Genomic DNA, 21,980 nt, shown 5'->3' on the forward strand with positions numbered 1-21,980 from the left:
CTATAGTATAGTAGTAGTAGTAGCAATACAGATTTAACAGCAAGACAAGCAGTACTAGTAGAAAAAGCAATACTAACAGTAGCAGCTAGTAGCATTCACAGCAGCAGTAACAGGAACAGTAGTAGTAGTAGTAATAGTAGTAATAGTACAGTGTAAATGTTTACCTTTTTGATTTTTTGTTCAAATTTTTGGATGAGTTTCAAATGTTTTGGAGTTTCAGAGGAAGAAACCTGAACACAAAGTACACACAATTAGAGCAGATGCGAATAGTGTTTGTGATAGTTGTGTTACAGTGTGTGTTATCGTTGTGTACTTACGCAGAGCTGCAGTGTGTGTTGGAGGCGGTGCATCATTTCCGGGTAGTGAAGTGGGAGGAGCTTCTGAACAGCTGATCTCTTGAAGACACTCCTCTGGTAGACGTCAATCAAAGCCTTCATGTCCGACCACCCAATCACAAGCTGAGGAGACGACAGCGTGTTAGCATAGCCTGTTAGCATAGCCTGTTAGCATAGCCTGCTGACATTCAAATGACAAATGAATGTGGATCTGATGATGTCATCAGGTGAAGCCACTTCCTGAAACTCTGGCAGATAAAAACAGAAACCCTCAGACTTCCTGTGGCTCAGGTGAGGTCGCGTTTACTCACCTCAGGACATTTGGTGCAGAAGTTTGGTAGAAATCTGTGTTGAACCGACGAGTTTTCTGTCTGCAAACAATCAGGAGACGAAACGTTTCTTAATTTATCATTAATTTAGTTTTTATTTCTCTTTCAAATCAGCAAAAAGAGTTTAAATATCTAAATACGCCAACATGTGTTAATAGTAATTATGATAATACTGTGGAAATACACTGTAAAAAATTAATGTTTAGTTGCAAATTATGTTATTTTCCCTGTTTTTTAAATCTACAAATATTTGAAAAGTATTAATTTATTTCATGTTAACCCTTAAAAAAAGACAAAAGAATATTTTTTTTTAAAAAAAACAATAATTTGGTCATTTACAGTGTGACCATAAATGACCTTTAACTGTATTTAAAATCAGCAAATATGTGATTATTTATATATTTTTGCTGTTACTTAAAAATAAATATTATGTATCATTAGTGTTGAAGTTCCAGATATTATCTAGTAAAAACCTTAAAGTTATTTGGATTTTATTGTTTAAAAGAAAAAAACCCCCACAAATGTCAACATCAAATATTTATATTTTTAGAAATATTAATTGGTTCTTTTTTAACATTTTGATCTTAAAATTTAATCTTTTATGTATTTGAATGAGCAAAACTATTTATTATAATTCATTTGAAAGGAACATTATGTACATTATTTGATTTAAAAATGTCTCAAAAATTATCTGTTATTTTACTAAATTCCCCAGTTTTGTTTAATTACAGATATCGAGCAAAAATTTTTTTTAAAAATCTTGTTTTACTTGTTGACCTTTTATATAAAAAGCCAAAAACTAAATAGTGTCACAATCAAAAAAATTTTTTTATACAAATAATTAATTCTTTTTACAGCATTTAACCATAAAATTAACTTTTATTTAAACTGTATTTAAATAATTAAAAATAAAGAAATATTTTAAAGATGTTTTCTGGTATTTGAGAGAAAAATGATGTGTATTAAAACTAAACTTTTTTTCCAGATTTTCTCTGTTTTGTTAAATTATTGATAGTTTTTAGTAAATCCACAAAAAAGTAAATTAAATCTTTAACTGTAAAAAAAATTAACAAAAACTAAAAAAAAAATCTAAATTCTTTACTCGTGTGTTGTAAAATTACAGTTTTACTGTATTTCAATATGATCAAACTTTTTTCTTACAGATATTTGATTACTATATCATCATTTGAAAGAAAAATGATTTTTTTAAGGGCTGTAAAATGTTGAATTACTTTTTAATTGTTATTATGCGATTTTAATGTTTTGGTTTAATTGGAGATAATTTACTGAATTAAAATGCTAAAATATAATTATTTTTCAGATATTGGCTGCTTTTATAACTTTTACATTATATTTTACTTTTTATTCTGAATTTTTTTACAGTGCCGTGAAGCTCCGGTTTTCAAAATAAAAGCTTTAATCAGCGTTTTGTGAGTTTCAATCAATTAACAGAAACTGAAATATTGATCAGATTTATTGATAATTCAGAACCGATCAGAAAGTTTGGAAAAATTTTATTAATACAAGGATCAATAAAGTTATAATTGACACGTGAAGATCATAAAGCATTGATCAGCAGATTATTGATTTATTATTGATGATAAAACTAATCAATAAGGGCTCTCAGACAATTAACTGACAAGTAAAGGAACTGATCAATAAGCTGTAATTGATCAATGAACATGAACTGTCTGTAATAAAGTTTATTGATTAGTTTTCAGTTCTGATCATAAATATTGATCAGATGGTTTTTGGATTTAAAGGAAATTGATCGACTGAAAAGTCCTAAAGTATTGATTATCAGACTGATCAGTGATTAACTAACAGCTGTATTGATCCAGAGTATCGATGGATGTATTGATCTTACCGGCAGGTCGTTGATCAGAACTCTGCTTTGGTTCACAGGTCTCGGATCAGAAGAGGTGGAACCTGCTGCCAACAGGTGAGCTCAGCCGTCGCCGTGGAGACGAGGAGGATGCCGAGGAGGGTCCTGATGAGGAGCGACGAAGACGACATGATGGAGGAGGTCTGGTCTGGAGATGCTCTGGAGGTCTGGAGATGCTCTGGAGGTCTGGCGATGCTCTGGAGGTCTGGAGATGCTCTGGAGGAGGTTTGAAGATGTTCTCGTGTCTGGAGATGTCCTGAAGTTGTTCTGGAAACGTTCTACAGACGTTCTCTGTCCTGCCGGTTCTCTAACTGCTGCTCTTCTTCTCCTCTGAAGCTTTTTATTCCTCCTCTCTGAGTCTCCTCCTCTTTTCTTCTTCTCTACAGATGAAAACTTCCAGATTCTTGACGTCACCTGATCCTCCTCTTTTACTTTCTCTTTGGTTTTTCCCCGAAATTATCTTCACCTCCTTTTATCTCCTCTGTCCTTCATCACCTCCTTTTTTCTTTTTATTTCTCCTCATGTGTCCTAATTTCATCTTCCTTTTTCCATCTTAATTCATGTTCTCCTCCTCATTTCTAATTTCTCTCCATCTTCTCTACTCCTCTCTTGACATCTTTCTCCTGTTTTTCACCTTTCCTTTATTCTCCTCCTCTTTTCCTTTCTTTCTTCACGTCTTTCTCCTCCTTTCTTTCTTCTGACTCACTGCTGCTAAATCTTCTGGGGAAGCTCCGTCCTGACATCACCTCCTGATTCTCCTCCATTCATTCGTCTCTCCTCCTCGTCTCTTTTCTCTCATTTTTCCCTCAAACTTCCTCCTCCTGGTTTTCCCACCATCAGTTTTCTCCCCTCCTTTTCTTTCTCCTTTATCTTCCCTCCTCCTTTCTTTTTCTCCTGTCCGTTCTCTTCCTTTCTTCCAACATTTTCTCTCCTGTTTTCTCCTCATTCTGACTCCTACATCTCTTCTGATTCTTCTCCCATCTCTCTGTTCTTTTCTCCTCAGGACTTCCACATTTCTCTGTTGTCTCTTTTCCTTTCATCTCCTCCTTCGCTTGTCTCCTGTCTCTCCTCCTCCTCTTTCTTCTTATTCATCACCTCCTTCTCCTCCTCCACTTTTTCTTCATTTTCCTCAAAACTCCTTTGTTTTGCCAAGAAAATTTTCTCTCCTCATCTACATCTTCTCGTTCTTCCTCTCCTCCTTGTCCTCCTTCTCCGTCTTGTTCTTCTTCTCCTTCTTCTTCTTTGTTCTTCTACTCTTTGTCCTCTTTCTTTGTCTTCTCCTTCATCAGCTCGTCCATTTCCTTGTCCTTCTACTCTTCTTCCTTCTTGTCCTTTTGCTTCATCACCTCGTTCTTCTCCTCCATCATCGTCTTCTTCACCTCCTTGTCCTCCTTCTCCTTCTTCTCCTGCTGACTCATCTTGATGTCATCCTTCCTGATGAACCCGGTTCTTGGCGTTCGTTCTTTGCGGTCCGACTAAAACTGGGTTGCGGCGTCGCAGCTGAAGAATCTTTGACTCTGCAGATTGGTTTTCTTCTTCGCTTTTTTTCATCTCAGCAGGTTTCAGAGTCTCCGTCCGACCCAGATAGAGACGGAACGACGACGTCAGCAGGTCGACGGCGAAGAAGAAGAGTCTGAGTCAAAGAAAACTCGTTGAGATGTTCCTGGAAGTCAGAAGCAGGTCAGAGAGAAAAAAAAATATCATCGATTCTGTCGAGTCATTCAGAGGCAGATTCAGACGCAGTGCATGCTGGGAAACAGAGGATTCATTAAGTCATGTTTAGACACTCAGCGATTCTGTCAGCGGTTCAGTCATTGACCCGAATCTGGTGACTCCTGAAGGTTGGATTTGATCGAAGGTTGAACCTCAGAGATGAGAAAACTTGAGTTCAATGTTACGAAGCCGAACCGAAGTTTGTTTCTGCAGCAACATCATGAGACATAAAACTACAGAGCTCCACTGATATTTAAATTATGTGGCAAACTGCTCAGATCTGCTCAGTCAGTAATAAAAGTTCCACTAAAGTCATTTTTCTGACCAAATATTTCATATTAAAGTTTATCTGTTTTATTTTATTGTGACATTGAGCTCCACCTGTTTCAGAAAATATCTCTCCATGATTCTGTGTTTTCAGTTTTATGTTTTAAGTTGCTAAAAGATGCACGTTTCATGACGACTAAAGTTTTTTGTTCTTATTCCAACTCTTCAAAGACACCAAAAAACAACCAGAGACAGCCACAAAGAGATACAAAATAAACACAAAATACTACAAAGACATTCAAAACAACCACAAAAAGATGCAAAAATACTACCGAAAACACGTAAAACTACCCCAAAGAGACACAAAACTACTACAAAATGGTACAAAGCATCACAAGGAGATGCAAAACTACCGCAAAGAGACACAAACTACCGCAAAGAGACACAAAACTACCGCAAAGAGACACAAAACTACCGCAAAGACACACGAAAACTACCGCAAAGACACACGAAACTACCGCAAAGACACACGAAACGACCGCAAAGACACACGAAACGACCGCAAAGACACACGAAACGACCGCAAAGACACACGAAACGACCGCAAAGACACACGAAAACGACCGCAAAGACACACAAAACTACCGCAAAGAGACACGAAACTACCGCAAAGACACACGAAACTACCGCAAAGACACACGAAACTACCGCAAAGACACACGAAACTACCGCAAAGACACACGGAAACTACCGCAAAGACACACGAAACTACCGCAAAGACACACGAAACTACCGCAAAGACACACGAAACGACCGCAAAGACACACGAAACAAACGCAAAGAGACACAAAACTACCGCAAAGAGACACAAAACAAACGCAAAGAGACACGAAACTACCGCAAAGAGACACGAAACTACCGCAAAGACACACGAAACTACCGCAAAGACACACGAAACTACCGCAAAGACACACGAAACTACCGCAAAGACACACGAACTACCGCAAAGACACACGAAACAAACGCAAAGACACACGAAACGACCGCAAAGAGACACGAAACAAACGCAAAGAGACACAAAACTACCGCAAAGAGACACAAAACAACGCAAAGAGACACAAAACTACCGCAAAGAGACACGAAACTACCGCAAAGAGACACGAAACTACCGCAAAGAGACACGAAACTACCGCAAAGACACACGAAACTACCGCAAAGACACACGAAAACTACCGCAAAGACACACGAAACTACCGCAAAGACACACGAAACAAACGCAAAGAGACACAAAACAAACGCAAAGAGACACAAAACTACCGCAAAGAGACACGAAACAACGCAAAGAGACACGAAAACTACCGCAAAGAGACACGAAACTACCGCAAAAGAACACGAAACTACCGCAAAGACACACGAAACTACCGCAAAGACACACGAAACTACCGCAAAGACACACGAAACTACCGCAAAGACACACGAAACTACCGCAAAGACACACGAAAACTACCGCAAAGACACACGAAACGACGCAAAGACACACGAAACGACCGCAAAGAGACACGAAACAAACGCAAAGAGACACGAAACAAACGCAAAGAGACACGAAACAAACGCAAAGAGACACGAAACAAACGCAAAGAGACACGAAACTACCGCAAAGAGACACGAAACTACCGCAAAGAGACACGAAACTACCGCAAAGAGACACGAAACTACCGCAAAGACACACGAAACTACCGCAAAGACACACGAAACTACCGCAAAGACACACGAAACTACCGCAAAGACACACGAAACTACCGCAAAGACACACAAACAAACGCAAAGAGACACAAAACAAACGCAAAGAGACACAAAAACTACCGCAAAGAGAACACAAAAACTACCGCAAAGAGACACAAAACTACCGCAAAGAGGGAAAACACCACAGACAAAACACTATGACAGCTACTACAAAGAGCTGCAAAACTACCATGAAGAAATACAAAAATACTACAAAGAGACATAATACTGCAAACAAGACACAAACTACTACAAAAATACAGAAAACTGCTACTGAAAAATACAAAACCACGACAAAGACATGCGGAAGCAGCCAAAATGTACATAAAACCACCAGATAAACTAAATTCCTTGGTCTGGTGACTGATTAATGGATCAGTTAATCAAACCTTTAGGACTTGGTTGACTGAGGAAATGTTTTCATGACAAATTTTTAACATACGTCGGATAAAAAGTAGGTCCTTGGTTTATCCGCTGAGCAGCAGTTTTTTTTCTTTATGTTCAAAACCAATTAAAAAAAAAGTCAAACCTAGTCCAAAGTCAGCTCAGAACCAGTTCAGACTGGTTTAGACTTGGTTTAGCACCGACTGAACTGGTTCCAGACTTTCAGTTTGGACTTGTTCAGTGCAGGACAAATTGGTTTTCATTTACATTTATTATCCTAGACATTGTTTCATATTAAACTGGTTTTGCGTTTTAGGCTCGGTTCAAACTTGAACTGGGTTTAAACTGAATTAAACCTGTTTTTTCTAGATTGGTTAAGACAGGTCTTTAGATTTGATTTTAAATAGTTCAGATTTTATTTCAGACTTTGTTTTCACTTGGTTTAAGACTCATTTCAGACTTGGTTTTTAATGGATTTCACAACTGGTTTTAAACATAATTTCTAAACTGGTTTTAGAACTGGATTTAAGCTAAATTTAAGACTGGTTTCAGGGATGCTGAACTGGTTTCCAGATTATGGGCATTTAAACTGGTTCTAGACATGATTTTTAAACTGGTTGCAGACATGATTTTTAAGCTGGTTCCAGACATGATTTTAAGCTGGTTCCAGACATGGATTTAAGCTGGTTCCAGACATGGATTTAAGCTGGTTCCAGACATGGATTTAAGCTGGTTCCAGACATGGATTTAAGCTGGTTCCAGACATGGATTTAAGCTGGTTCCAGACATGGATTTAAGCTGGTTCCAGACATGGATTTAAGCTGGTTCAGACATGGATTTTAAGCTGTTCCAGACATGGATTTAAGCTGGTTCCAGACATGGATTTAAACTGGTTCCAGACATGGATTTAAGCTTGGTTCCAGACATGGATTTAAACTGGTTCCAGACATGGATTTAAACTGGCTCCAGACATGGATTTAAGCTGGTTCCAGACATGGATTTTAAGCTGGTTCCAGACATGGATTTAAGCTGGTTCCAGACATGGATTTAAACTGGTTCCAGACATGGATTTAAGCTGGTTCCAGACATGGATTTAAAACTGGTTCCAGACATGGATTTAAACTGGTTCCAGACATGGATTTAAGCTGGTTCCAGACATGGATTTAAGCTGGTTCCAGACATGGATTTAAACTGGTTCCAGACATGGATTTAAGCTGGTTCCAGACATGGATTTGGAGCTTCTTTAGATTCAGTCTGAGTATTTAGTTTTTCTCCACATTTCCACCATGATTTTGATCAAACTGTTTTTGTTTTTACTCAACTACTAAAGTTCTTCTTCAGCCTTTTAAACGTTTAGAACTTCTGATGCTAACGCTAAACCCATTAACGCCTCCTGGTGGCCGTGAGGAGAAACTGAAGCAGCTGTGAAACAAAGAGCTTCTCATCTGATTGGTCCTGAACATGAAGGTGTTGGTGGGACGTTGCTGTTAGAGAGTCGATGAAACTCTGTGATTATTGATCATCTGGAGGATCGATAACCTTCATGTCTGGAAGCTGAAGTCTGTCCTATAAATACCTTCAACAGATCCTGACCCAGTTTGGGAAGTCTGCTGGAGTTTCTGGATTTCCTGGTGACACCTGTCTGGGAAATTCCCTGTGATGACATCATACAGGTGGCTGCGGAGGCCCCGCCCCCGCTGCAGGGGAAGAGTTCAGGGTGTGTGAGATTCTCTCTGTGAGGACCAGGTGGAGTTTTACAGCTGAGAGTCAAAGTTTGGAGTTTAGTTTTCTTCTGACAGTCAGCATTTCTTTAAACTGATTTATTTAGGACTGGTTCATTTATTTAGAGAGTTTTTTTAGATCCTGGACTGGTTTTGGACATTTTTCTAACAGTTTCTGGGCTGCACTTGGGCTAAACAGGTTTTAAACAGGTCTAGGATTGTTCTTTTCAATTTATTTGAGGCTGATGCTAAATTAACTTTGGTCTGGTTTTAGACTGGTCCAGGGTTGATTGTAGACTAGTTTCAGACATTGGTAGACTTAGTTTTAGACCAGCTTTGGACCAACATCAGACTTTGTTTCAGAAATCTTTTTGGGCTTTTTTAAGATGTTTCAGATTTGGTTTTAGACTAGTTGTGACTTCACTTCAGGTGTTTTCTGTTTAAGCTGGTTTTAAACTCTCTTGAACTGGTTTTGGACCTGCTTTGGCCTTGGTTTAAAACTGTTTTTTATGATTGTATTAAACTTGTTTTAACCTTGGTCTTGGACTATGCTTGGTTTGGTTTTAAACTGGTTTTAGTGTGGTTTGGGTTCATTTCTGACCTTTTAAAATCAGTTTTTAGTCTTGAACATTAGATCTGAGTCTGTATTTGGACATTAGAAGACATCAAACTCTGAGGATGATTCTGCAGTTGCCTCAGACATGATTTCACATTAAAAACCTCTGATTTAAACCTTTCAGCAAACATCACAGAAACACGATTAAAGAAAACGCATGACATTAAATGTTCCTGTTGTTGATAACACACATAGTTACAGCTGATAGTTCTGTAAGTTTGTAAAACAACACGAGAAACTCACGTAAAGGGGAATAAAGCTGTTTGTGTTGTTTTTCTGCTCGTTGACTCCAGTAGAAGTGAAGAAGGCTTTGGTCTCAGAATCCAGCAGAAGACTGAATCCTGAGCTCCACCATGAGGCCTGATATCAGAATAATCACCATCAGCTGAGTGAGCAGCTGCAGGTCTGACTGTGTGGCTTCATGAAAACCGTTTTCATCTCCGTTTAAATGTCAGACATCAAAAACATGGTTTTCTTTCTTCAAAAAATGCACACAAGTATGAACAATAAAACTCTTTAACGTTTACGTTTCTTGGTTTCTGCTCTTCTTTTCCACACGTATCAAAGTTTGTAAAAGTCCAAAGTTTTGATGTTAAACAGTTTAAAACAAGTGAAAACATCCTGAGTAATATGACTGAAATGTCAGATGATTCAGATCACATCACAGTGAGTGGAAAACTTCCAAGTTTAACATTAAATGTTTATTCTTATGTTGAATTACAAACAGTTCAGATTTCCTGTGGATATTTCTTTAAAAACTCATCTTCTTCCAGATTCTGCAGAGTCGTCTGGTCAGACAGTGTTTAGGTTTAAACTCAGATCCATCTACTAATGTCCTCCAACACCTTATCCACTCAGTCACCTCTATATCTCCACACCTCCGTTCTTCACTGTGAGGACCATGAATCCACTGTGGTTGTCCTCGTCTGGTTCAAACATCCTGGACTCCATCTGAGAATAATAAATTTATCTTCATCAGACCAAAGAATGTTCTCCAACAATCACCAGGCTTCCTTTCCTGTTCTTTAGAAAAGTTGACTCTTTTTTTCTCATCATAGATCCATAGACGATGTTCTTCACTGTCAGATCTTCACACTAACTCTGGTTTCCACTGACAACTCTTTTATCAAGTCTGAAGCATCTGTTTGCTTTTCACAGCTGGATTGTGAAAGTAGTTCACTGCCCATGGAGTTATTTTAGAAAGACGACCCCTGCAGCCATGATCAGTAGAACTACGACTCCTTCTAGACCTTCTGATTCCTGCTGACACTGTGTTTCACTGAGTTTTTCTGGATCTTTTTCCATCTTTCCATCATTTCTTTCACTTCCTCTGTTCAATTCTTTTCCATGTAGAGCCTTGATGCAGACATAGATGGTCACAGCTCATTTTAGAACCACATTCATGTAGTTAGACAGATTACAAACCACAGGTGGATTTACTTTTCTTGCATAGAGGTTCTACTTCGGGGTCTAAATTTTCAATATAATGTTTCTAGTTTTAGTTTTTGATTCTTAATCAGTGGAGAAATTCTGCCGTTTCAATTACAGGGATCCAAAAACTGCTTATTTAGTTTCATTGTGAAGAAAGGGAGAATGTTCATCACATATTAAATTAAACATCAGTGAATCCAAAAACACTGGAGAACCTTCAACCAGATAAAAAACATTTTTACTGTGATTCACTGGAGGTTCAGGCTTTTCGTGACTGAAGCTGCAGCAACATAAACTAGTTTAAGATCCTGAAGTGTCTGCAGGGATCCTCCCCACCACACAACAAACACACCAACAATGCAGAAACGTGCAAACGCACAACAGGCCGAGCTGGAACTGAACCTACGGCATGGAAAGTAGGTAAGTAGGTCTCATCTAGATGCGGTTTCTGCACTTTTCTGCACCAGTTAAAGTCACGAGTCACACCGAGAGTAGGTCAGAAAAGATTGGGCAAGATAAGACAATATACGATCAGATAAGACGATTTAAGATCAAATAAGACGATTTAAGATCAGATAAGACGATTTAAGATCAGATAAGATGATTTAAGATCAGATAAGACGATATTCGATCAGATAAGACGATATACGATCAGATAAGACGATTTAAGATCAGTTAAGATGATTTAAGATCAGATAAGACGATATACGATCACATAAGATGATTTAAGATCAGTTAAGACAATATACGATCAGATAAGAAGATTTAAGATCAGATAAGACGATATACGATCACATAAGACGATATACGATCAGATAAGACGATGTACGATCAGATAAGACGATGTACGATCAGATAAGACGATGTACGATCAGATAAGACGATGTACGATCAGATAAGACGATGTACGATCAGATAAGACGATGTACGATCAGATAAGACGATATACGATCAGATAAGACGATGTACGATCAGATAAGACGATGTACGATCAGATAAGACGATATACGATCAGATAAGACGATTTAAGATCAGATAAGACGATGTACGATCAGATAAGACGATGTACGATCAGATAAGACGATGTACGATCAGATAAGACGATATACGATCAGATAAGACGATTTAAGATCAGATAAGACAATATACGATCAGATAAGATACGATCATGCTCAGAAAAATCACAATAACATCAATAATTACACCGTCTAATAGAAAAGCAGTGAGATATAAGTAAGATTCATTCTTCAAATTAAAAAAATTTGTGAAAATATGTCTAGAACAGAAGAATAAGATCTTGAACTGGCAATAAAACTGAAGTAATACTACACATAAAACTGAAATTGAAATTCCACATTTTACATGAATGCAGGATCCAAAGTAGAACATCATCAAGAACGTCCAAGTAAAGGTGTTAAATGGAACCTAAAATAGTATTTTTAATTCCACAAAGAACTTTTTAGTAAGAGATCCTTTGAAGAACTCCTGAAGGTGCCTCATTTTTGGATGGTTCTATGTGGCACCTTCAGGGGTTCTTGCAGAACCTCATAGAACCGTCCAAAAATGGTTCCTTTAGACACCACCAATGATGATCCAAAGAACTTTAGTAAAAGAAGCCGTTTTCCAGGTAGTTCTTTGTGGACCTACCTATTAGACCGTTCTACGCTGGTGCTAGCTGGAACCAACTATGGTTCTACACAGTGATGCCACAGAGGAAACAATTTTAGTTCCACAAAGAACCTTTTAGCAAGAGGTTCTGTCAACATTTTGTCTTACAGTTCTTTTTGAAACCCCCAAAAATGCCTCCAAGAACCATCAAAAAATGACTCATTTGGGCACCACTAATGGCTCTTTAGATGCTAAAGAAACTGTTTTGAAAGAAAGAACACATTTAGTATTTTGGGTTCTACACTGTTGGTGAGACAGAACAACATGCCAGTTTGAGGTTTGTAAAATGGTGGTGGAGATTTCTCTGTTCTATGATGTGGTTTTTATAGAATAACTGATCCATCAATAGTGAAAATAATCAATAGTTGCAGCTTTAATTTGTTGCCACCAAACCAAAGAAGTCCAGTAAAAGTGGAGAACCTTTAGTAGTTTAAAGTACATGAAGAACCATCCTCTAAATGTAGAAGTTCCTCAGTCTCTGAAGGTACTTTGAACTAGTATTTGAGAGAAGTTCTGCTTCTATCTGCTAAAGCTGGTCGTCATAAATCAATTTCACATTTTTCACTGAGTTTTGACGCTGATTCCAGATGTTCTACAGCGTCTGAGCTGGTGTTCTCTGGTTAAAGGTTACTGGATGTGGAAATAGGCCAGTGGTGAGTTCTAGAGCACGAAGACGTTGGCAGCAGATGTGGGCGATTTTAACCTTTAACGTTCCGCTGATGATGCTTTTCCATTTTTACTTTAAGGGGCAGAACTTTCACTCCTGGATCCCTATCTGAGTGTTTCCCTTACAGATGAAAAAAAAGCTGCTTATAACATTTGACGTCTGAGTTTTCTCATCATTTTCACTGTCAAAGCTGGTGATAATATAAATACAAGCACAGAGATACACAATAGAATCATCAAAAACAACACACACTCATGAATTACTGCTAAAATTCAGTCGGTAGTGTTCAGTTTTTACAAAAATACGAGTAAAAACTGTGAAATCTCAAGCTTTTTTGGAGCCAAAAATGAAAAGTGTGAACACTGACGATCTGAAAAGAGCTTTGATAGAACTTTCTTTGCAGATCAGAAACATACAAAACCAAAATATACACCATAGGACCAAATGTGCATCAATCTGCCACTGAAAATAGTCCCAAAAAATGCACAGTTTCCTCCTGTTTCAGTAAAACCTCCAGCTGTTAGATGACATCACTGAGCCTTTATGAGAAATTAACATTAAAAACATTCAAAAAGTCAGAAAATTATGTTAATTAGTAACATTTGGAAGCTTGGCTAGCTGTTAGCCTTGTTTCCAGTCCATATGCTAAGCTACGCTAACCATCTGCTGACTGAAGCTTCATACTTTAACAAATAAGCTTGACACCCACAAATAATTGAAAAAAATGTGAAAGTAATGTGTTAATTGGTAAAATTTATCGCTGTTACCTTTGTTTCCTGTCCTTTTGCTAAGCTATGCTAGCCAACTGCTGACTAATGCAGAAGATTTTAACAAATAAGCCTATTTCACGCGAAAAACATTAAAACAAATTTTTTAAAAATGGATATTAATTGGTAACATTGACAAAAATGGCTAACAGTTTGCTTTATTTTCACACTTTATGCTAAGCTACGCTAACCAGTGGCTGATTATAACTTCATATTCTAAAAAATAAGCTTGTTTTACACCCACAAATAATTGAAAAAGTAAGAAAACGATTTGTTAATTTGTATTTTTATAAGCCTGGCTAGCAGTTAGCCTTGTTTCCAGTCTTTATGCTAAGCTATGCTAATCAACTGCTGACTAATGGAGAAGATTTTAACAAATAAGCCTATTTCACGCAAAAACATTAAAACAATTTATTTAAAAAGGATATTAATTGGTAACATTGACAAAAATGGCTAACAGTTTGCTTTATTTTCACACTTTATGCTAAGCTACGCTAACCAGTGGCTGATTATAACTTCATATTCTAAAAAATAAGCTTGTTTTACACCCACAAATAATTGAAAAAGTAAGAAAATGATTTGTTAATTAGTATCTTTATAAGCCTGGCTAGAAGTTAGTCTTGTTTCCAGTCTTTATGCTAAGCTATGCTAGTGAACTGTTGACTAATGCAGAATATTTAACAAACAAATGTACTTCTTGCAAAAAAAACATTGAAAAAGTAAGAAGATTATGTGTTCTTTAGTAACATTTATAAACCTGGCTAGCAGTTAGCATTGTTTCAAGGTTTTATGCTAAGCTATGCTAGCCAGCTGCTAGCCCTCTAATACTACATTTACAAAACTAATTCATCTGTAAATGTATAGTTGACTGGTCTATGAACTCTTATGTTTTGAAGACGTTTGTATCATCGCGACATCTTCGTCTTTACTGCAGTTCTTGATGTTTTTCCAACATAATCGTAGTGTTTGTTGTTATTTTTGCATATTTTGTTTTTGTTGCCTTGTAATAATAATAAATGGAGTAAATCACCTTTAAATAAATTCTTTATTTGAGAAACTTCAACAACACCTCATACATCTTTAAATACTGCAACACCTTTCAGAACAATAATCGGCCATAAGATGGCAACAGGATCCACACCGGAGTTCATGAAAACATTCCGATCAATAAATAAATCAATAAGTCAATATAAATATTTTACTCTTCAGAAAACAACAACATGGTAAACGTGTTCCAGTGTTAAATAAATCAATAAATAGGCGTATAAAAGCTGTTGGTATAAAAGTGGCAGATAAATATTATAAATAGGAAATCATCTCGGTGGAAACGGTGGAAGGCGTCACTGGGCGGCAGCGGAGGGGTCGGCGGTGGCGTTGTTCGGCTGGACGCAGGAATCCTGCAGGTAGGCGAACAGGATGTCGATCTCCCCGATGGCTTTGGTGATTCCACGTTCTGGGTCCATCTGGAACCGACAGGAACACGTTAGAAACACGTAATGATAAAATACACACCGGAACACCAAACATGTATCAATCCGCCGCTGAAAATAGTCCCAACTAAAAGCAACGCTTAACTCAAGTTTTACATTTGTGGTGTTTTTAAAGCGTTTTTGATAGCTAAATAGAACTACGGTATGCAATTAGTGCCAATACAGCAATTTTTTTTATGCTACATTTGAAATTTTGAGATTTAAAGTCTGATTTTTGGAACGGATTTTTTGCTAACGTGTATCAATCCGATGCTGAAAATAGTCCCAAATAAAATCACAGTTTTCTCCTTTTTAAATAAAACCTGTTTTAAAAACATCACTGTGACTTTAATAAAAATTAAGTATTACATTTATGGCATGTTTTTGAAGTGTTTTTGGCGGCAAAATACCTGTATGGAATACAATTAGTGCCAAAATAGCATTTTTTTATGCTAGATTTGAAATTATGAGATTTAAAGTCTGATTTTTGGATAAAATGTGGCAAATGTTGTGCAAGTTTTAAGTATTTGACAAGTTATTAATGTTAAAAATGTAAAATAATAGATTTGCCTTTGAAAAAACTCAGAAATCACCAATCAAGTAGAATAATCTTCTTAAACAGCAGAAAACTTTACAGGATCGGTGTAGGAATATGCTAATTATGCTAACGTATATCAATCCGACGCTGAAAATAGTCCCAAATAAAATCCCAAAAAACAATACATTAAAATATAAAATAGGTAATTTAACCTCAGTTCTTCTCAACAATATAAAAAATATGGAATAAAAATAGATTTTCATTAATTATGATGCTATGTTTTGTGATGTGGTTTAAATGTTTCCTCGGTATAAATGTCTGTTTGTTTATGTCTTTATTTTGTTAAAATCTGCAGATGTAAACGTGTTTTCAACGTCTGGATTTGAACTCCTACCTGGGCGAGCTTCTTGCGGAACTCCACAGCGTGCTGATGGTCGTGGTAGTGAGTCACGTTCTGCAGAAACATCAAAGTTCTGTAGGTTAGCGGCTGGTATCGGTTCGATCTCTGAGTTTCAGGCCACAGATTAGTCTTTATTCTGGGATCGACCACAGCCACGCCACACGGAAACGCTAAACAACAACAACTCCGTCTCCTAGCAACGGCAAAGTTCTCAGAGGAGTCAATAATAATAATAATAATAAGTTTAATTTATAATGCACTTTACATTTGAAAACGAATCTGAAAGTGCTACAAATAAAAACATCAACAATAGAAATACATCAGATGAAGAAAACGTACAAGAAAATATTGCTTCCCAATAAAAATGTGACAAAATAAGATTAAATTAGTACATTTTATAGGTGTAAGTTAGCAACCAACCATGCTAGCAGTTTCCACCTGTTTCCATTGTTTATGCTAAGCTACGCTAACTGCAGCAAACACTTACGCAGCCGTGGCCCTTCAGGTCCTGGCTGACTCGGTGCAGGTCGGTCCTCAGCCGGTGCATGCTGGGATGCATGTTGTCGGCGTGACGCAGGATGTTGTGAAGGTAGAAGTCCAGGATGTTGGCGTGAAGGCAGCAGATCTTCAGCTGGTCCTGGAGGTCGAGGGACAGGTCAGCGGTGAGAAATACTTTTACTGCAGTACGAGTATCATGAAGTAAAAATATTGCGATGAAAACTCACCTGAGAAAAGGCCACAGTGTGGTCGTTGGTTAACCTCGGCGTCAGTCTGAAGCTGGCGTCCTCCTCAGTCTGAACACCCTGAGCCTGAAAACACAGAAAAAAGGATTAAAATCACAATCAGGACTTTTCATTTGTAGCAAAAATGCAAAAACTAAACTTCTAAAATATCTAAAATATCAGTTTTTTATCATTTAAAGTGTTTTAAAGTTTATTCTTATAAACAATAAATGTTTCAGTTTCTGCACCGTATCAGGTTAAAAACACTAAAATCTTTATTTGTGACTAAAATAACATAAAAATGACTTTAAAATACATCTAGGGAATACAAGTAGTGCCAAAATGATTTTTTTTTATTCAAAGGGAAAATTGAAATTTTGAGCTTCAAACTCAGATTTTTAGAATAAAACTGCAGATTTTTGTACTTTTTAGTTTAACAGTCAGATTTTACATTCTAAATATATGTCGACTATTTCAAATATGATGCTTTATTTTTAACTAAACTGTGAGTATGGTGTACCATCAGTGCCAAAAAGTGAAATGTTTTTTAAAATTAATCATATGTTTTTCTGGTGATCTTATCTATTATAGTTTTGTATTTTTGTATGATTTACGGAGTACAATTAGTACCAAAACAACAAGTTAATTATTTTCTTTTAAAGCTGAAGTTGAAGTTATGAGATTTAAAGCCAAATTTATGAATATTTATGAAAATTTATGGAATTTATATGTATTGCTGTAGTAAATACTACATTTTATAACTGCATTACATTGATCAGCTCATATAGGACATAAAATGTACTGTGGAGTACAATCAGCGCCAAAACAACAACTTTTTACTATCTTTTTTAAATATAAGCAAAATTGTAGTCCGAGTTTTGACTGAAAGTTGGTACTTTTTCTTTATTGTGCAGTTTATACAGACTGACTCATATAGGGCATAAAATGCTCTATGGAGTACAATTTGTGACAAAATCAGCAACTTTTTTCAAAGCTTAAGTTGATAAAGTATTTACAGCTCGATTTTTGACTCAAAGTTGTTACTTTTTCTTTTTGTTCATGATAAATACTGCACTTTATAACCACACTACACTGACTAGCCTATATTGAGTGCAATTAGTGCCAAAACAACAACTTTTTATTCTGTATTTTTTTAATTTAAGCTAAATTTTAGCCAGATTTTTGACTTAAAGTTAGTAGTAAACACTGCACTTTATAACCACACCACATTGATCAACTCATACCGGGCATAAAATGTACTATGGAGTACAATTTGTGCCAAAATCAGCAACTTTTTCAAAGCTAAAGTTGAAATTAAAGGATTTAAAGCCAGACAAAAATTTGGTACTTTGCTATATTTTAGTGGTAAATACGTCACTTTATAATCACATTACAGTGATTGACTTACATAAGGCATAAAATGTCAGAAAAAATATGGAGTACAGACAGTGCCAAAATAACAACTTTTAGGGGTTTTTTTTCAAAAAAATTAAAGCTTAAATTGAAATTAAGAGCTCTAAAGCTGCACTTTTAAACCACACTGTATTGACTGACCTATATGGAGTACAATTAGTGCCAAAACAGTAAGTTTTTATTCAGTTTTTTTAATTTAAGCTAAATTTGAACAAAAAGCTTGTCCTTACTTTAGCCACTGATTTAAAGTGTTTTCATACCAAATCTGATCTAATTCCCATTTGCAACACTAAAGTCTGGACTCACGTGATGCGACACGTCTCGGACATCCTGGTATGTCTGCGGGTTTCGTAGTGGCCCGCTGAGCGATTGGTTCAGCGGATGCGCCACTGTCTGCTCGGTCCAGCCAATCAGAAGTAGCGGCAGGAGGATGAGCATGGCGGCGGCGGCAGCCTGGCGGAGGACGGAGGTGAAGGCGTTGAGTTTCATTCTTCAGGAGGAGTTTTTTTTTAATCCTTTCACAGTGATGAGTTTTAACCTGTGGAGCACAAACAGACGATGAGTGACAGATCCTGGCAGTGGAAGAGTTCACAAAGCTGCAGCCTCAGAAAGTTCTCTGACCTGTTGGAGTTTCTGGAGTGAAGACGTCTGTGATCTCTGGCTCTTTATACACCTCAACCCTCCGCCCCTCCGCTGAATATAGGGCAACCAAAAAGCCCCATCGCTGAGATCAGACGTTCTGTTTGCTGCAACACAAAGAGGAAATTAACTGTCAGGCTAATATCGTTTGTCATCAGTTTGCTAAAAGAGCGTTTTAATCCTGCGAAGGCGTCATTTCCCCGTGGGGTCGAGTTCCCCGGTGGATTAAAAACTGGAAGTTAGAGTAACTTCCTTGAGAAAAAAACCAAACAAAACATGTCTGACCGGCAGATTTATTGTCATCTTATGTAACACTGAACCACTGAACCAGTTATTGTTCAGCTGCAGGAGCAAAGATGTGACTTGATGATGTAACAGCAGCTACAAACACTAAAAAGCTCGTCGTCTCTGCTAAATTATTCCACCTTAAGCAGTTTTATTTGCAATATAAAGTCATAAAGCTAAAGCTGAATTTCCTGAGTCCACGTGTTAAAAAGCCTGGGCTCCACATGCTACAGATGTTTAAATATTTGCATTTCTAATTTGTTTCCATGCTTTATGTTCTTTTAACTTTCGCTTTTTGCAATTATTTACTGTCATTTTACTGATTTTCATGCATTTTGTTAAATTACAGATTAAAAAAGTAGCAAAATAACAGAATAAAGTATAAATTCATGTTAAAAAAAGAACAGGCCAACACTGGTCTGATTTAAATCAGCGAAAAATGTAATTATTCTACAGATATTTGCTGTAATTTGAAAGAAAAATCATCTATTTTAAGGATTAGACACAGATGATGCATTCAAGTAACGCTAGAAAGTTGAAAATCTGTTGATTCTTTCTGGTTTTACAGTTTCTGGCTGATAAATGGCGTCATTCTGGTGATATAAAAAAACAAAACAAAGATAATTTGCCTTTTAAACTTGTCCAGCTGTTTTTTTATGAAAACAAAATGTCAAAAAACAGTCATCAAGTTCTCCATCCAAAATTGGAGCACCTTTTAACAAAATTTTAATGAAACAAACCAGTTTCACCATTGTAGCAGGTTAGCATGCTAATATTTGCTAATTAGCATTCGCAGCAAGAACTGAATTCATCATCTGGGAAGCATGAATGCACTCTCCGCCTCCAACAAAAAAATTCTCCAAAATAAATTTTAAAAACGTCCAGAATGGCTCAGAAAAATGCTCAAAATTATTTCAAAATTGTGCGTAACGACATAAAAAAATGGTCCACAATTTGCATAGAATTACTCAAAACCTACCCGGAACAACTAAAAATTGTTCAAAATTACTTGAAAATTGGCCACAATAACTTAAAACACATTCAAAATGAAAAAAAATGTCCAAAACGGTTTGAAACATGTCTGGCATGTCAAAAAATGACCAAAAAAAATGCCCGAAACTCATTCCCAGAATGACTTGAAATTTGTGCAAAGTGACATGAAACTTGTCTGACTTTGTTCAAAATTACCTGAAAATGGAAAATGATTAAAAAAAGGGATGAAAATTTCTCAAAACCCAAGTTTGCAGACTTTATACATGCACTAAAAAGCAGTGATGCAACAATAAAGGAAAGGAGGAAACGGCAAAAAGTAGAAGCAAGTCTTCTTCAATGCCACAAAAATTAGTACCGCGGCTACAAACAATATCTCCCGAGGGAAGCCGATGAATAAATTATCAGAAGGGAATAAAAGAGGACCCAGGATAGATCCCTGAGGGACTCCATGACACCGCAGGAAAGTAAAACGACCTCATTGATTAACGCCGACACTCAACTTTCCCTGAACTTTATCTGTTGCATCCGAGCCTTTAACCGATTCTCATTCCGGGTTTGGTTGGAGGATCGAGTGGCCAGATCGCGTTTCTGCTTCATTTATTGTGTTGGACGAGGGTGTGAGAGTCCCTGGGAGGCTGATAACAGGGTTAAGGGCTGCACAGATACAACAGTCGGAGCTTCTAAGGCTGACTCTACTTTATTTTCTGTTCAGAATTCATCTAACTGGTCGTATTTCCGCCTGCAGCAGCACATTCTGATCAGACTGCTGCTTAGTTTGCAGGATTTTTTGCTTTCCATCACATCAGGTTTTTTCATCAGAACCTTCATCATGACTTTGTTGCAACATGTTGAAGTAGAACACCCGGTTAACGTGACGGGAAACAACCGCAGCCACGTTCACCGAGTCGTTTCTGCACCACAGTTACTCAAAAATGGATTTGTGTCGCTTGTTGAGTCTTTATTTCAAACTTCAGGGGGAAAATTATTCATAGCGGACAAGAAACTGACTAATTCTGAGTTATTTTAGATGAAAAAAAACAAAGCAGTGACTAAATATTTAGGAATAAGAAGCTAATTTCCATAAAACTGATATTTAAAGTGATCATTTACTCTGAACAAGTTAAACTGTACGAATTACTTCGTTAACAAAACATGAAAGCTTAAGATAGAATATTGCTTAGTCTTAATCATAATATTTCAATTAGCCAGCTAAATTTGAATTTCCAAACATTAATATTTAAACTTTAAGCTAACTACAAGGCTAAAAACATGGAGGCTAACTACACGGCTAAAGTCATCAAGAGAGGCTAACTACACAGGGAAAGTCATAGAGAGAAGCTAATTATTACGCAAAAGCAAATGTATAAATAGTAAATAAATAAATAGTAAAAACATAGAAAAAGTTTTAATTAACATAACAGCATGGGGTCCACATCAAGAATGTGTGTTTTCACAATTAATACTTTTACAATGTGTGACTTTTACTGCATATAAATCAGTTTCAAGTATAATCTTACAGATATTTCTTATTTTTATTGTTTTTACAGTTTTTGAATGGTACAGACTTTGAGATTTGCACCTTTTTCAAATGAAATTAGTTTTTAAAATGTAGATTGTGATGTTCACATGAAAAATCAGCTGGAATAATCTAAGACATAAAACATGCACTTTTTGTGTAGTTTTAAAATGGATTTTTTCAGATTCCCCCCCCACATTGTGTGTTTTGTGTTTTCCCATGCACCTCGTCATATTAAATCAGTCTTCCAGCTGTACATTGTTTGCTCAGCTGTACATTGTTACGAGGGGAATTCACCGCTCAGGTGTTTCGTACCTGCTCGGCTCCGGAGCGTTTGCTGCCCGTCAGACTGCAGGAAGTCGTAACGACAGCGTTTGTCCCTCTGACGTCACCTTACAACAGAGAATCCAAACAACACAGCAGGCAGCAAAGAACGAGGC

General features: G+C 36.9%; 1 protein-coding gene across 1 annotated transcript; it reads right to left on the minus strand.

Moving 5' to 3' along the window:
• Nucleotides 1-14,591: 14,591 nt before the first annotated feature.
• il22 (interleukin 22) lies at nt 14,592-21,938 on the minus strand. Its single transcript, XM_051953593.1, has 7 exons — nt 21,856-21,938; nt 18,729-18,853; nt 18,414-18,645; nt 16,698-16,781; nt 16,460-16,609; nt 15,967-16,026; nt 14,592-15,028 (listed from the first exon to the last, which is right to left on the minus strand). Exons 3-7 carry the CDS (start codon nt 18,594-18,596, stop codon nt 14,906-14,908), a joined length of 600 nt encoding a protein of 199 aa, XP_051809553.1. The 5' UTR covers nt 18,597-18,645; nt 18,729-18,853; nt 21,856-21,938; the 3' UTR covers nt 14,592-14,905.
• Between the last annotated feature and the right edge of the window lie 42 nt (nt 21,939-21,980).

Source organism: Acanthochromis polyacanthus, chromosome 1 (assembly GCF_021347895.1).
Source record: "Acanthochromis polyacanthus isolate Apoly-LR-REF ecotype Palm Island chromosome 1, KAUST_Apoly_ChrSc, whole genome shotgun sequence".
Lineage (NCBI taxonomy): Eukaryota > Metazoa > Chordata > Actinopteri > Pomacentridae > Acanthochromis > Acanthochromis polyacanthus.

Coding starts and splice junctions, on each gene's coding strand:
- il22 (XM_051953593.1), bottom strand. CDS start 18,596: ATGAAACTCAACGCCTTCACCTCCGTCCTCCGCCAGGCTGCCGCCGCC. Junction 16,610..16,697: donor ACACTGTGGCCTTTTCTCAG/GTGAGTTTTCAT, acceptor CTCGACCTCCAG/GACCAGCTGAAGATCTGCTG. Junction 15,029..15,966: donor TCCGCAAGAAGCTCGCCCAG/GTAGGAGTTCAA, acceptor TGTCGGTTCCAG/ATGGACCCAGAACGTGGAAT.